The sequence below is a fragment of the Ictidomys tridecemlineatus genome, chromosome 16 (assembly GCF_052094955.1).
Source record: "Ictidomys tridecemlineatus isolate mIctTri1 chromosome 16, mIctTri1.hap1, whole genome shotgun sequence".
Classification (NCBI taxonomy): Eukaryota; Metazoa; Chordata; class Mammalia; order Rodentia; family Sciuridae; genus Ictidomys; species Ictidomys tridecemlineatus.
This window is the reverse complement of record NC_135492.1, coordinates 40,422,266-40,438,537: the sequence shown is the minus strand read 5'-3', so window position 1 is coordinate 40,438,537 and position 16,272 is coordinate 40,422,266. Positions and strand designations below refer to the sequence as shown.

General features: G+C 44.0%; 1 protein-coding gene and 1 pseudogene across 1 annotated transcript in view; both read left to right on the top strand.

Annotated features, from left to right (window-relative positions):
- The first annotated feature begins 2,377 nt into the window (after positions 1–2,377).
- LOC101973657 (large ribosomal subunit protein uL14m pseudogene) lies at positions 2,378–2,879 on the top strand (annotated as a pseudogene).
- Positions 2,880–8,371: 5,492 nt separating this feature from the next.
- Positions 8,372–16,272, top strand: part of Slc6a11 (solute carrier family 6 member 11) — a 126,955-nt gene continuing 119,054 nt past the window's right edge. The window contains exons 1-4 of the mRNA XM_005333864.4: positions 8,372–8,721; positions 11,695–11,829; positions 11,952–12,092; positions 15,511–15,601. Coding sequence (XP_005333921.4) covers positions 8,451–8,721; positions 11,695–11,829; positions 11,952–12,092; positions 15,511–15,601 — 638 coding nt within the window. The 5' untranslated portion in view covers positions 8,372–8,450. The remainder of the gene's footprint in view (positions 8,722–11,694; positions 11,830–11,951; positions 12,093–15,510; positions 15,602–16,272) is intronic.

Sequence of the window (16,272 nt, the reverse complement as noted above, 5' to 3'; positions counted from 1 at the left end):
CCCACTGTCTGGTCTTTTGTGGTATTCATTCACATTTGTCCTCCCTTGGACCTATAAGTTCCATGACCATTCATTCGCTGCCCCTCTTTTTTTAAAAAGCTATAATTGTTAACTCTAATTATTTTGTACATATTAATTGTACATGAGAGAAAACATTCAATACTTGTCTGACTTGTCAATTAAGATGAAGATCTCCAGTTCTATCCATATTTTCTTGAAAATGACACACAATTTCATTTTTTTGGTTGTACAATACTCCACTATGCACAGGTACCACATTTTTTAAAAAGAGAAATAGAGAGAATTTTTTTAATATTTATTTTTTAAATTTTCGGCAGACACAACACCTTTGTGTGTGGTGCTGAGGATCGAACCCGGGCCACACGCAAGCCAGGCGAGCGCGCTACCGCTTGAGCCATATCCCCAGCCCCACACATATACCACATTTTATCTGCTCATCTGTTGATGGGGATCTAGGTTGATTTCATAACTTGGATATTGTGAATAATGCCCTGATGAATATGGGTACCCAGATATCTCTATGGTATGTTGACTTTTAATTCCTTTGGATATATACTCAGACATTGTATAACAGGATCATATAGTAGTTCTATTTTTAGTTTTTGAGGAAATGCTATACTATTTTCCATAGTGGCTGTACTAATTTACATTTCCACCAATAGCACATAAGGATTCTTTTTCCTCTCATCCTCACCAGCATGTGTAATTTTTGGTTTTCTTGAAAATAGCCATTCTGATTCGGGTGATAGGATCTCAGTGTAGTTTTGATTTGCATTTCTCTGATGGATAAAGATGTTGAGCATTTTTTCATGTATTTACTGGCCACTTCTTCTTTTGACAAGTGACTATTCAGCTATATTGCCCATTTATTATTAGAATTACTTTTTTTGAGGTCTTCATATACTCTAGATATTAATCTCCTGTCAGACAAATAGCAGGCAAGAATCTCTTGCCATTCTTTAGGCTGTCTCTTCATTCTGTTGATTGCTTCTTTTACTGTGCACAAGTTTTTAACTTGTTGCCATCCTACTTATCAGTTGTTACATTCCCTGAGTTATCTGAGTCCTGTTCAGGAAATCATTGCTTATATTTTGAAGTGTATCCTCTATGTTTTCCTCTAGTAGTTTCCAATTTTCAAGTCTTACATTAAGGTTTTTGATGCATTTTGAATTGATTTTTTTTGGGAGGGGGGTACAGGATGAGAGTTAGGGTTCTAGTTTCAATCTTCTACAGAAGTTGAATCTTTCCAGCACCATTTGCTGAAAAGGCTATCTTTTCTCCAATTTATGTTTTTGGATCCTTTTTGGAGAATCATATGGCTGTAGATGTGGGTTTATTCCTGAGTTTTCTATTCTGTTCCACTGGTCTATGTGACTATTTTATGATAATATCATGATGTTTTTATTACAATGACTCTATAATATATTTTGAGATAAAAGATTGTTATGCCTTTGGCATTGTTCTTTTTGTTCAGAATTGTTTTGGAAATTCAAGATATTTTATGCTTCTAAATGAATTTTAGGATTATTTTTTCTAGTTCTGTAAAGAATGTCAATGGGCCAGGTGTGGTGGTGCACACCTGTAATCCCGATGGCTCAGGAGGCTGAGACAGGAGGATTATGAATTCAAAGTCAGCCTCAGCAAAAGCACTAAGCAACTCAGTGAGATCCTGTGTCTAAATAAACTACAAAATATAGGGCTGGGGTTGTGGCTCAGTGGTCAAGGACCCATAAGCTCAATCCCCAGTAAACCCCACCACTACCACCAAAAAAGAATGTCATTGGTATATTGATGGGGTATTACATTGAATCTGTAGATTGCTTTCAGTAGTGTGGCCACTTTAACAATATTAATTCTCCCAATCCATGAATTTTGGATGTATTTCCATCTATTAGCATCTTCTTCAATTTCTTTCATCAGTGACAAAACCATACTAAATAGGAAAAATCTGAAAGAATTTCCTCTAAAATAAGGAATAAGAGTGTCTCCTCCCTTCACTCTTATTCAATACAGTACTGGAAACTTTAGCCAGAGCAATCATGCAATAGAAAGAAATATAAGAGTTACAAGTAAGAAAGGAGGAAGCTGAATTATCCCTGTTTGAGGATGATAGGACATAAAATCAATATACAAAAAATCATCGTCTTCTTATACACCAACAATGAACTTGGTTGAAAAAGAAAACAAAAACCCCATTCACGAGAGCCTCAAGACATAAATAAGCAGATCGTTTTTTGCCTGGCAGGTCCAGTGTGCCTGGGCAGAGGGCATATGGGGGAAGACAGAGCTTGACAAGTGGGGCTCCAGGTGGGATATTCTAGGGTAATGTAAGCAGATTTGTCATCTGGGGAATCCCATGGCTGTTTGTAGTGGACTCTGGGGCCCTTTTACTAGTGTAAACAGAGCATTCAGCTAGAGCTGTTTTAGTACCACTGGGAACCTAGGTGTGACTGAGAAGATGACACAGTTGCATGTGATAGACCACAGCACCCTGGGGAACACCCCATATCATCACCCTCCTTGGTGTACCTATGTCTATATCAAGAATGGGGTGGACAAAGTCAGCAACTGAATACTGCTGGTCATCAGGGGACAGAAGAAAAAGGCATTCATTGTAGACATCACAGGCCTGGCCACTGAAGGACCCCCAAGTTCGGCTCTAACAACATGGTCCTCACTGAGAACAATGGGAACCCTGTAGAGATCCAAATTAAAGTACCCATACCCAGAAGCCTGTGCCAGAGGGAAGGTGAGTATTCCATGGTGCCAGCCATTGCCGGGAACTTTGTGTGAGCAGAGCCCAGGCCTTCAGCTGCAGGGGACTCATGAAGAGAGCAGTTTCAAGAACTGCATCTTTGCTGAGAGGAAGCCAGGTTGCCAAGTGGTTGCTATGCTGGATCAGTGTCCTGGGAGAGAATAAATATTTTCATGTAAAAAATAATAATATAAATAAATAAATAAATAATGCTTAAGAATTACTCTAACCAAGGAGATGAAAGATCTCTATAATGAAAATCATGAAATGCTGGGGTTGTATGTATCTTGAAGAATCATTCAGTCAGTTCTTGATCTATGATCATAAGAAATAAGTATCTGAGCACCCTTGAAATATAGTAGTCCCCCTTTAAGTACTTTCAACCACAGTGTGGAAATATTAATGGAAATTTTCAGAAATGAATAACTTGTCAGTTTTACATAGTTTTAATTATAATAAATTGTTATTATTATCACTGTTAACCTTTTTTTGTGCCTAGTTTACAAACTAATCTTTATCATAAGTATGCATGTATAAGAAAAAACAGTATATCTAGGGCTTCCTACTGCCCATGGTTTCAGGTCCCCACTGGGAGTCCGGGAATGTACCCCCCCCCAGAATACTGTACAACTACAAGGCACTGTCTCTCTAGGGCCAAAAAGATATATGATCAAGAAATACATGATTCATTTGACAAGGGACAGCATGGCCTTTTACCTGGGTCAATTGTGGCCTATCATAAGGGGCTTGGGATCATCCTCTCACACAATTCCAGGGGGCACTACAGAGTGACAACATGAATGGTACCCCAGAAGTTGAGCTTGTGTGGAAGATTCAATAGCCCTGGGAACCCTATCTATAGGTAAATGCAAATATCTTCGATGTGACACTGATTTTAGACATCTGAGCCAGGTAAGGGAGTAGATAAAAATCACAGGAAATCTTAGAACATAAGGAAGCATGTGTGTTCACACACAGAGATGCTAGCCAACTCCAGAGAGAACGATGCAAGCGTAAAATCAAGTGTTTTGGAATTTGGAACGCATTCTCCCATAGAAACAGGACCCAGATGGGGGCTTCTTAGGTTGGCATCCAGGATATAATGATTAAGTTCTGAGCCAATGTCTTTGGGTTAGAAAGACATTCCTTAGAAAAGGAAGAAGTTATGAATTTACTCCTTCATCCTCTACTTTTTTCCACCTAGAAAAAGAAGACAACAAGTTTATGTGGTTAAAACCACGAGAAGAGTTCTGAAGTCAGACATTGCAGGATGTAAAATATAAATCAGAAAACTTGGTTGAATTCTGGCTCCACTGTGTGATTTTGAATATGTAGATCAACCTCCCTAAGCTTCAGTTTCTTTATCTTTAGAACACAGGTACTTCTATGCTGATGCCACAATGTGCAGTGTAAGAGAGATGGGGTAAATGAAGGCCCAAGTACAGCCTGTGGTAAGTTTATCAATCACTTTTACTATGCAACAATCTCAAAATCTCAGTGGCATATAAGTAAGTATGCCTCTGGCTCCTGTGACTGTAGGTTGGCTGTGGGCCTGAGGTTTGGTTAGGGAAATCTCTGCTCCATTACCTCCTTTTGGGACCCAAGATGGAGAGGCAGCAGCTACATGGAGCAAGCATGGTTGCAGAAGATGAACATAGGGAGTAATCACTACCTGGACAGGATAGTATTTTGATTAGCTTTTATGCTGCTATGACTAAAAGTTCTGACCAGAACAATTTTAAAGGAGGAAAACTTCATTACAGGGCCCACAGTTTCAGAGGTCTCAGTCCATGGACAGCCGGCTCCATTCCTCGGGGCTCAAGGTGAGGCAGGACATCATGGTGGAAGAATGTGGTAGAGGGAAGCAGTTCACATGATGATCAGAAAGCAGAGAGGTCTCCACTTGCCAGATGCAAATATATACCCCAAAGCCATGCCCCAAGTCTCACCTCTTCCAGCCACACCCTACCACTTCAGTTAATCTCTATCAAAGGAATTAATCCACTGATTGGGTTAAGACTCTTAAAACCCAATCATTTGTCCTCTGAACTTTCTTGCATTGTCTCACACGTGAGCTTTTGAGGGATACCTTACATCCAAACCATAACAGATAGTTTCTATAATGTGTAAAGGTTGCAAATGTTGTTTTATCCTGCGTGTTACTATCACCAAAGAGCCCTGAGCATTTCCTTCAGAATTCATGAAGGGGAGCATTAAACTGGGTTTATAAGAGCTATATAAGATGAGCAAAGGGGAGCATCTGAGAGGACATGAGCAAAAGTCACTACTGAAGTAAGGCAGCTGTGGTGCATAGGCACAAAATGGAGCAGAACCATCAACTGCTTCATAGGATGTTGTAGTTCAATGACCCAAAAGATGTGCCTGATACCTTCCCTTCCTTTCTTACCACCTCCAATCCTAGATTAAGTCTTTGGATGTACTCCCACAATATAACATTTACCTTCCTCTGTCCATGGTCTAACGTGTCATCATCTTTTGTCTGGACTACTGCAGTACCTTCTTCACCCTTACCTGCCTGTCCTGTAATCTATTTTCACACTGGTTAACAGTGGTCTTCCCAAGGTGAATATGCTCTCATGTCAATCACTGAAAAAATGCTTCATGTTCAGGAGTAACATCCTCCACACTGTGCATTCCAGCTTTGATCCCTGTGATCATCTTCAGGACCCCAAACCCCTCATAATCCAATTCATTACTCCTCTCTATTCAGGCTTCCAATTATTTGTCACTTATTCAGAGAGCCCTTCCTGCTCTCCTCAACAAGATCAGAGCCCTCAGTTACAAGCTCTTCCAGCACCACTGACCTCTCCTTTGTAGCATCTCCTATGATACGATATGATATGATATACCTAAGGTCACAGAACTATCCATCAACAGAATCAAGTCTGGGTGCAAGCAGACGATGTGGTCAGTACTAAGCCTCTCTTTGGTTCCAAGTTACTTTCCAAATGTCTCATAGAATCACAGTTGCTCAAAGCAAGTAGTCCCTGGAGTTAATGATGCTGTGCATCAGTACAAATTAAAAATGTAATTGGATTTGAAGATTTACAAAGATCTGGGGTGATAGGCTAATACTGCAATATTAAGATTGGAATATGCCTCTAACTTCTGATGTAGTTATTGACTTAATAGATGAGCCCCCTAGCTACTATGTGGCTACTGAGCACAGGTACTATATTCAGCAATGGGAATCATCTGAAAGAAAATAGAAATATCGATGGTGTAGCACCTGAGAAAAATGGCATTTACTTAGAAGGAAAGGCTGGGACAATCAGATTATGGGGCAATGTGAATAAGAAGGTCAGAAATTTGGTTTCATCCTGTAGGAAAAGAAAAGCCAATGAATGAAGGCTTTTAGCAAGAGGTCCCTTTCTTCCTCCTCCTCATCACAATAAAAATAATGGTGACTGTTCACAGAGCACCTATTGAAGCTATTCTGACCACCCTTTGGGATCAGAACTAATATTAACCCCAATTGAGATGGATAAGGAGCCTTAAGCAAAGAATTAACAGAACCCATATGTCAGAGTCTGGGTGCAACGCCCTATCTCGCCCTGAACACCCTATAGAATCTCTGCTTTCAAACATACTCCAGACAGTATTGGAGGGAGAGGGTAGAGATAGATGCCATGTTGGGAGCCATCAACATTTCATTGGGTTGGTTCAAGGCAGGAGAAAAGCCAAGCTTCAGGAGAGAGAAAGGGGAACCAGAGAAGCAGAGAGAGAAAGACAGCTGAGGCTCTCAGAGTACAGGAAAAACCACACAGGTGGAATTTTCCAAAGTTCAGGAGGGAGAGCGGGGCAGAAAGTTACCTAGTGGTCAGGCAGGATGGGGATGGGAAAAGAACCATAGGATCTGTCAGATGAAGAGGGCTTTGGGGACTTTACAGGCAGGATTTTCAGAGGAGTGGTGGGGGAGGGCGCCAGATTGCTGTGGGCTGAGGAACGAGTGGGAGGTGAAGACAGGGCGGACGCTGCGACTCACTCTTTCAAGCACTAAAACGGGAGGGGGAAGGGAAGATGGCCGAGGGGAGGGGTTTCTGTGGGGATGGAGACACAGAAAGACTGGTGCCGCTGGGAGCCAAAATGAAAGGAGAAGCAGGCAGGCGTTTGAGGGCTGCAAGAGGTGGGGAGCTCTCCAAGGAAGGACCGGAGGGAGGGCATTGAGTCCCAGCTCTGGCGGAGGCTTCCCCCGGGGCTGTGCAAAGACCAGAGGTGCCCTTGGTTTTCTGTTACCCTAACAAACCTCAGGTAATCAACTTATAAAGAGGTAAGATTCATTTAGGCTCACAATTTTAGGTGTTTAAACCCAAGGTAGGCTGGTTGCTGACTCGTCGAGCCTGAGGTGAGACAGCACCTGAGAGCAGAAACAGGCGGAAAGCTGCTCCGCTAGAAGATGGCGGGAAATGAAAAGAGGAAGAGGAAGAGGCGGGGCCAGGCTCCCACAATCCCCTTCGAGGCCACACCTCCAATGGCCGCAAGATCTTTCACTTGGCCTCATCTCTTAAAGGTTCCGCAGCTACCCAATGAGCACCACAGGCTCTTGACCAAAGCTTTGACACATGGGATTTTGAGGGACACCTATCCAAACCATACCAGCCTCTTTTTCTTAATAGCCACAGATGTTGACTGAGTGCATACTCTGTGCCATGTCTTGTCCTAGGTTCTGTGGCTGTTATAATGAAGAGGAGAATTATAGCATCCTTACAATTGACAGGGGAGACAAATAGCAAGATGCCTAATTAAGATGTGTGAGTCTAAACATGATAACATTAATAATGGCTAAGTGTTCATTGAACACTTCCAAAGTGTTCAGTACTTTATGACCATTTTTTCATCAACCTTTCACCAACAATCCTATGAGGCAGACACTGTTGGAATTACCTTTTGTAGATCAAGAAACTGAGGCACAGATAGGTCAGACGACTGCCCAAAGTCATTCAATCAAGATGAGCAGATCAGGAATCTCCTCCTCGATTTGCCTATCTCCAGAAACAAGCACTTAACACCTCAACGTCTGACTCAATGTGTATTTGAGCAGGGGGCACTAGAATGAACAAGCCTGTGTCTGCAGGATGGGAAGAAGCCTAGCCCAGCCGTATGGGCTTCACCTGGAACTTGTTAGAAACGCAGTCTCCAGCCCACCCCACCTACCAGGCCAGGATCTGCAGTTTAACAAGATCTGCAGGTGCCGAGCGTGCACATTAAAGTTGGAGGTGTCTGGCCTACTTCTTAGTAGGGATGGGAAACTGAGGCCCCACCATTGGCAGGTTACAGAGAATGGTGGAACTTTAGGGTTTGGTTCTGGAGTCCACCTAGTCCTGAATGGGAGCTTCCACTCTTGTCCTAAGAGAATAATGACAGCAGAAAGGATGGGCACCGCCGGCGCTTGGCGCGCGCAAGGTGCTTGGCGCGCGCAGGGAGCTCGGCGCGCGCAAGGTGCGCTCGCAGGTTCTCGGGGCCCAGTTGGGCCCCGGCAGCGTGGGCGCCCTGCGGGCCGGGCCGCCGCGTCCCATTCTCCGCGCTGGCCCGGCCCGGTCCCTCAGCTCCACCCCCTGCCTCCCCCTCCCGCCCGCTCGCGCCTCCTGAAAAGCCAGCCCGCCCGGGGCGGCGGCGCAGAGCCGGGCCGGCGCACGAGGCAGCCAGCGCGGCCATGACGGCGGAGAAGGCGCTGCCCCTGGGCAATGGGAAGGCTGCCGAGGAGGCGCGGGAGACTGAAGCGCTCGGTGGTAGCGGCGGCAGCGGTGGCGTCGGCAGCGGGGGCGCGGCGCCCGCGCGCGACCCGCGCGACAAGCGCGACAAGGCTGTCCACGAGCGTGGCCAGTGGAACAACAAGGTGGAGTTCGTGCTGAGCGTGGCCGGGGAGATTATCGGGCTGGGCAACGTGTGGCGGTTTCCCTACCTGTGCTACAAGAACGGAGGAGGTGAGGTGGCACGCGACAGGGAGAAGGGGAGGGGGTGCCGCACGCTCCATGGGGGTGGAAAGACGGGGGGTGGGGGGTGGGCGAGCGCGAGACCCCCCTCCTGCGCCTGCGTGCAGCGGGACCCTAAGGAAGAGCCTCGACCCCAGGCCACCTGAGTGAGCTCACCCGCAGGCACGGCCCACCTGTTCCAGGAAGCGAGCGTGCCTATGGGTTGCTTCGCACCTCAGTGTGCCACCTGCCAGTGCGCAGGGACTTGCCCGCCAGGAGGGATCTGTCCTCAGCATGAGGTAACAGCTGAGACCAGCAGGCCTTTGATTTTGGTATTTTCACTGGCATTTTGACAGGAAACATTTAGTCCTTTTGAGCCTCAGCTTTTTTTTCCTTCTCCACTGGAAAGGGACTCTGGCTTATTGCCTCAATGGTCTTGGTTTGGGGGAATTTGCTCAAGTGCCAGGCACCTCGGCTTCACTGTCACCTTTCTTGCAGACGAGGAAAGTAAGGGTCAGAGAAGTTCCTCATTTAACTAGTGGTTTAAGATGGGATTCTGGGACCAGAATCCCATCTTAAACTGGAATTGGGCTGACAACGGGGAGAACTTCTTACGTGAGCCTTTGCTGTTAGCTTTTCTGCCTCACCTTTTAACTTTGCTCTTAGGGTCATTTCTGGGGCCAATATATTGGGACTCTCTGGTGGAAGAATTGGCACCAAGCAGTCACATTTATTGCCCTCAGAGTCACCCACAACACAGAGCAAGGACACTGATTTAATGTTTTTGAGAGGTTAGAGATTGTGGAAGGGGGAGAGGGAGAGGAAGGTGTTGAGAGAGTCATTTGTAGTAACAACGTCTCCAAGTCAGTTTGCCAGAAGAGGCAGTGGTAAATCTATGACTCTCTCAGTTCAGAGAAAGGGCTCTAGACTTCAAGACTTCCTTCTGTCACATCAACAGGACAGCCCTGCAAGTCCATGGGAAGGGATCTTCCAAAATCTTCGGTGGCATGTTTCTCCAAGAGAAAGCCTGTGCCAGTACAGTCCCCGTTGACTCTTTTATGGTACCCCCCTCCTCCTCCAGTAAATCCTTAAACAAGGTGGCTCAGAAGTCGGCTGGCAGGGCCAGTGTTGGACTTCCTGCGGGAGCTGCTTGCAGGGAGAGCAAGAAGGATACTGCTGGGCCCAGGCCCTTTCTTTGGAGACATTCATTTTGAAGGTACAGGCTGCTGCAAGCCTGCTTTGCACTGGTAATGAAGTGGCCACTTATGTTGGTGGTTTGGCAAGGCGGGTACAGGGGGAGTGGACATGGAGACCCCAAAAGTGCCCTGTGCCCTCAGCTGTGAGTCCTGCCTCTCTTGATAGACTCAGCCTTTGTAAATTGTGATGTGCACTTGGAAACCTGTGGAAACTCTTAAGGGGAGGCCCAAGCCAAAAAAAAAAAAAAAAAAGTTTGAATATATTTGTTCATCCAGGCAATTATTGTGCCAAAGTAATAAGTGTTCCTAAAAGCAAAAATTGGGTAAATTGGGTTAATTACAAATTCTGCCACAGATTAAAAAAAATGTTGTAGTGAGTGAAGTTTAAAAATGAGTCATTGCTGGATTTTCTTTTCCTTTCTCTGATTTGCCGAGAGTCTCCATTGGGTACACAGATACCCTGGCTTGATTGAGTTAGTTATTTTAGGGATTACAGTACAAGCTTTATGAATACACAGGCCAGAAGGCTTTTACGAAGTGCCATCTATTAGGTTTCAGAGGGTTCCCAGGTAAATTGCAGTGTATTAAGGAATGATTTCAGCTTTTTAATCAATTAGATTTAGATTCAGTAAACAGATACTCTTATTTCCTTTCACACACTTTTGCCTTTTTATATAGTTCAGCTGTCTGTATATCCACAGTTTCTCCTTTTTTTTCCTCAAAAATCTACATAGCTGTACTCATAGATGCCAGTGATAGTTTAAAGTATTTCTTTCCCAATGTGAAATTTTGAATTAGTTGCTTGCCCAGAAAAACCTAAGACCCTTTCAAAACCTGGTAGATAGGACCCTGTTATCAGGATTGATCAAAATTGTTGCTATTAATCCTTGCAGTTAAAGAGGCTTCATTTAGTAAAAAGCAATTTCAGTTAAAGGCTTCATTTGTGAGATCAGATGGTCGGAAATAGCATGTTTTCATGCTTTGTTATTAGACTGGAGAAAGAGGACGAGGGATTTGGAAAAAATCCCCTTCTGTTTGTAATAGCCCATGTTCACCTCAGTTATTTAATTTGTTTTGCAGAAAGGCCCAGGCAATGGATATTGTGTTTCAAGATAGGAACACTAAAACTGAGGGTGGTCTTTTCCCAGACTGATCCCAAGCCAGACTTACTGGATAGATTCTTGTTGTAAACTCCATACAATTCAACTGAACAACTGGGACTTGCATATAGGGATGATTAACTCTTTGAAGCCTGATATTGTTCATGATATAATTCCCTGAGAATGCCTTTTCATTATGAAAAAAAATATTTTTTCAGATCATTCTGAAAGTAAATAATAGAAAGGGATCTCCCTTACCTAGACTGTTGACATCACTTTAGAATGAAAAACAAAAGGTATAGTATTCAGGATGGTAATCATCTTGACCTATGTCAAAGCACAGAATCCATAAATTAAAGAACTGAGCAAATAAAACCCTTTCTTTTATATTGTCTTCATAGCTACCCATTAATTCTGGAAGGTAAGCAATATAGACATTAAGGATTAAAGTCCCATTTTACAAATGAGGGAGCTGAGAATCCGAACTGTGCGGTAGACTTGCTTAAGGTCATAGATGGCAGAGAGCACAAACCCGGGGCCACACTTTCTGACCCTAGTTCCTAGCTGAACTGGAACTCAAGCTTAGAGACCATCACATCTTGCCTGTGGTAGGTGCATATTAAAGATTTCCTGTGCCAAACATGGAATGATGAGAAAAGTTTTAATCTCACTCCTTCATCTCCTTCCAGGGGCATTCCTGATTCCCTATGTGGTGTTTTTTATTTGCTGTGGGATTCCTGTCTTTTTCCTGGAAACGGCTCTGGGGCAATTCACAAGTGAAGGAGGCATTACGTGTTGGAGGAAAGTCTGCCCTTTGTTTGAAGGTAAGTGTTGATTTCATGAGAAATAAAGTTTTGCCCCCAAAATGTCAAGCTACAAAGAGTAGCTGAAGGCCGTTAGGAAAAGATAGAAACTCAAAATTGTTCCCTTTCCTTTATCCTTTCAGGAATTGGCTATGCAACGCAGGTGATTGAGGCCCATCTAAATGTGTATTACATCATCATCCTGGCATGGGCCATTTTCTACTTGAGCAACTGCTTTACCACGGAGCTCCCCTGGGCTACCTGTGGGCATGAGTGGAACACAGGTATGGACTGCAGGGAGGGTCTCTCTGCTGGTGCTGGTGGAGGACCCGGGATTGGGGTCTTATCCTTGGCCTCTGGGCTCTTGTCATGAGTCCAGTTTCCTGGGAGTGGCCTTACTGGTCTGGGTATGTTTGGTTAGTTACAGCCTAAGCTGAGCTTTGGTCCATGGTTAGGAGAATGGTGATGCTCTTGGCTTACTTTGTTAGATGCAGAGAATGAGCCCCTGGGGGACAAGGTGTAGAGTAGGTACAAGTGTTAGATTCAGAGAACTGGATCCCCAGTTTCAGCCCTACTTCTCCAAATGGCCAGTTTTCCTCTGTGACAGGAAGGGGTTAGACTCGATGAAGGGCTGCAGATGAAGGGCCTTTAGGCTGATCCATCTTTAGATCAATGAACAGCAAACTGAAAAATGTATTTGTTTTTTTACCAGAATTTTAAAGTCTGAATGTTTCATGTGAAAAATCCAGACTTCCAGCTTCTCGTTAAAAATTCAGAGATTTGGCAACATTCCTACTTGGCAGCAATGGCTGCAGCTGAGAAGCAGCTATTGCCTTTGGGTGACACATCTGTCCTCAAGTTTCCAGTGATCCCACCCAGATGACTTTGTTCATTTGCTTTACCTGTTCAGCCTAGCTTGACATTTGAGTTCAGCAGCTGCCCCCTTCCGAGAATGGATAATACTTTTGATTTGATAGACTGTTTTGTTTTTCAGTTTTAGAATTGGGTTTTATAATCTAGGGAAGAAAAATCTGTCCAACCTATTTCTGAGATGGCTGTGCTTACAGCAGGCATCACTAATTGATTACAGCAATCTCTTCTTTTGAGTCTAGTCTTAGGCTTGGAGCTCTTATCCAAGCTCTGGGCAGCTGCTACCTTTTGACTAGAATTGGGGCTCACAGTTAACCCACTCACCATCCATTTTATAATCTGTGGTGAGATCATGTCTGGAAGTGTCCTCTTAGCAAGACTGGGTAGGGTGCTGGTCACCAGCAGACAGAACTGAAGGCATTAGACCTGGAAATTTCTGAGATCTATTTTCTGTTCCCCATATGACTGTCCCCTGACACTCGCATCTTGTGGTGGCTTCACTGTCTCTCTTCAGAGTGTTGTTAACCTTCCTTTCGCAAGGGACCTTAGATGTTCATCAAACTCAAATTCAAGGGCATATTCTTGGAGGCCTGTGAGTCTTCCGTGATAATTTAATTGTGGATATTTTGAGAACACTCTGAAAATATGTGCATGTTCTGAATCTTAAGCTGAAGATGGTCAGGAGAGTCCACTACCTGAATTTGCATGTGTTTGTACTCTAAGAGCAATTCATGGCAAATAGAATGATAGTGGCCAAGGGAAAGAGAACAGAGAGAGGTTTAATTCATAAATGGTCTGCTGGGGGAGTGAGGGTTTGGCTTAGTGGTAGAGTGAATGCCTGACATGTGTGAGACCCTGGGTTCCAACCCCAGCATGCCAATAAATAAATAAATAAGGTGCATTGGTACTAAGCAAAGTCCAGTTGAGAATTCAGTTAACTGTATGAATGAAGGTTTTGCACAAGTGTAACCAGCAGAAACTAGTTGTAGAATTGAGACTCAAATAGCCTGTGGAAGAATGAGGCAGATGATCTCCACAGACTCTACTGTTTACCTGTCAGGTGCATTTTTTTTTTTTCGGTTGGGGGAGCAATTTAAGTTCAACAAAGGGCATTATCTACAGTCATGTGATATTATCATTTTGAATTGTGTTGGTTCCATAGTTGAGTTGGTATTTGGCTTATAAATTTAATCTTGCTCTTCTAGTTTTATGACTTATAAAACACAAAGACTTCCCTAGCCCATTGTCTATTTGTACATGATTAAATATCATTTTAATAAAAATAACTCATGAACCTTGGGTGTCTGCAGTATTTTTTTTAACTTTAGGCAAAAACGTGAGAAACTTTATTTTATTAATTGATTTCTTGTATTTTATTTTGAGCCCAGGAAAAGGCCCAAGACACATCAAGTCATTTTACTTATAATTTCAGGTTTCTAGACTCCTCTTAAGACTGACTGTGAACCTCTAGACCACTTCCTTTCAGAATATAGTTAGCGCTTGCCACAAGGAACCAGAGAGGCATTTCTGCAGTGGACCACCAACCTCTTTGTTCCACCAGTTTGCAGTCCCCTTTCTCTAAGGCATGTGAACCCTTGCAGTATGCAAAATATCATACACAGGAATATAATTTTTTTCCCCCAAAGATGGCAGATGTAATTTGAATGGTTCTTACACACACGAGAAGAAAAAATGTACCAGAGCCAAATGGGTGCTGGCCACTGTTCTGGATGCATGAGGTTCTGAGCGAGCCAATGTAGGAAGCCCTGTCCCTAGGCAGCTTACAGTCTGGTGGCCCAGGCAGCTCTAAACAGAGAAGCACGGGTTCCATGGTGGCTGATACTACCAGGCATTCACCATGCCAAAGAAAATGGAGCCCTGGCTAGAATTTTTTCTCTGTTCCTTCTTTAACTGGTGGGTGGCTTTCTAGAGGAAAGAAAAGGTGCGTGTGTGTGTGTGTGTGCACGGGGGTGTAGGGGGGTGTCCCTTGACTTTTTCTGAACCTTAGATTCTTTCCAAAATAGATGGAGTTAGAGAAGGTAATTCCTGGGAGGGCTTTTGAATTCTGGCTTGCTTAGGATTCAGGGGAAGGAGATCAGGGTTGGCTTCCTGGAGGAGTAGGAGGGATTAATGGGTTGCTCTGAGCCTTGACCAAAGAGCAGTAGGAGATTTTTACTTGAAATTCCCTTGGCCATCAAGTTTCTGAGGAGAGGTCTTCAGTAAGTCCTTTCTGATGAATTGGATCCTCTAAGGGAATGACGGAGAAACCAAGGATCTTTTACGCATGTAGCTTCTCACCATTTTATCCAATCCTGACATCTTTATAAGGCAGATTGTAGTATCAGCCCCCCCACAACTCCCCACCCCCCCCTTTTTTTTTTTTACATAGAAGAAAAATCTCAACTGTATTTCTGCCCTACGGACATCACAACTAGATCATTTCCTTAAATCTCCCCCTTCAGTCCAGTGAGGGCCACTGGGTAGGAGAGATAAATACCATAGACAGGACTTGGGGCACAAAATTGGAAAAAAAAGCAAAAATGGTTTGGGAATAAGGTTGGAGGAAAGAGCGGGATGGGGCCTGTTGGCTGGGAACGGAAGAGACTCAAGTCCCCTGCCCCCAGCCCTTTCCTCCTATCCTGGTCAGACCGAGCCTCTCGTGAACTATCAGGAAAGCATTGATTTCCACCCCTAATGCTCTTGGAGTCATGTTTGCTTGGAGCGGCGAGTTAAAGCTACCAGCATTGCACCATCAGCGCTGAATGTTTTCCCAGCTTTACCCCTCGCGAAGGTTAATTTTCTTGTATGTCTTGTCTTTTTTCACCACTGTAGAGAATTGCGTGGAGTTCCAGAAACTGAATGTGAGCAACTACAGCCATGTGTCCCTGCAGAACGCCACCTCCCCCGTCATGGAGTTTTGGGAGTAAGTGGAGAAGCACTTGTCTCCCTCAGTTGGTGGGGACTCTGTCCTGCTTTTGCTCATTTGACCTTGCCCGCATGCCTGGGCAAAACCTGACCTTTCCTCCAGCCTGGAAGTTCCTGGCTTCTGAGGGCTTTTTCTTTTTTAAAAAAATAAAAAAAGAAATGTATTTTCTTTTAGTTGTAGATGGACACTAATACCTTTATTTCATTTATTTATTTTTATGTCATACTAAGGATTGAACCCAGTGTCTCACATGTGCTAGGCAAGTGCTCTACCACTGAGCCACAACCCCAGCCTCTTTTGTGGGCTTTTGATTATTTGAGAAGCAAGTGTGAAGATCCTCTGGGGTTTCCTAAAGGGACAACAGAGAGAAATGCCTTCTTGTTTTTCGATAACATGTCAGCATGCCTAGTTGCTTATTAGGGCAGGAAGTGTGTGATAAAAGGATAGTTTAAAAATTCATCTCGAACAAAAGAAGATAGAGCGTGTTTGCAATAAGTGAAGTCAAGAGTATATTTAGCCTCACAGAAGTCTCCAGGGAGGACAGGTCTGCTTGCTCTCCGTAGCTGAAGTGGCATGTGGAAAGGAAGCAGATTCACTTTAATGGAGAGAAGTTTCAAAGAGGCAAGTTTCAAATGTGCTTAAGGAGGAAGTTGGTCTCACAGTGTTGT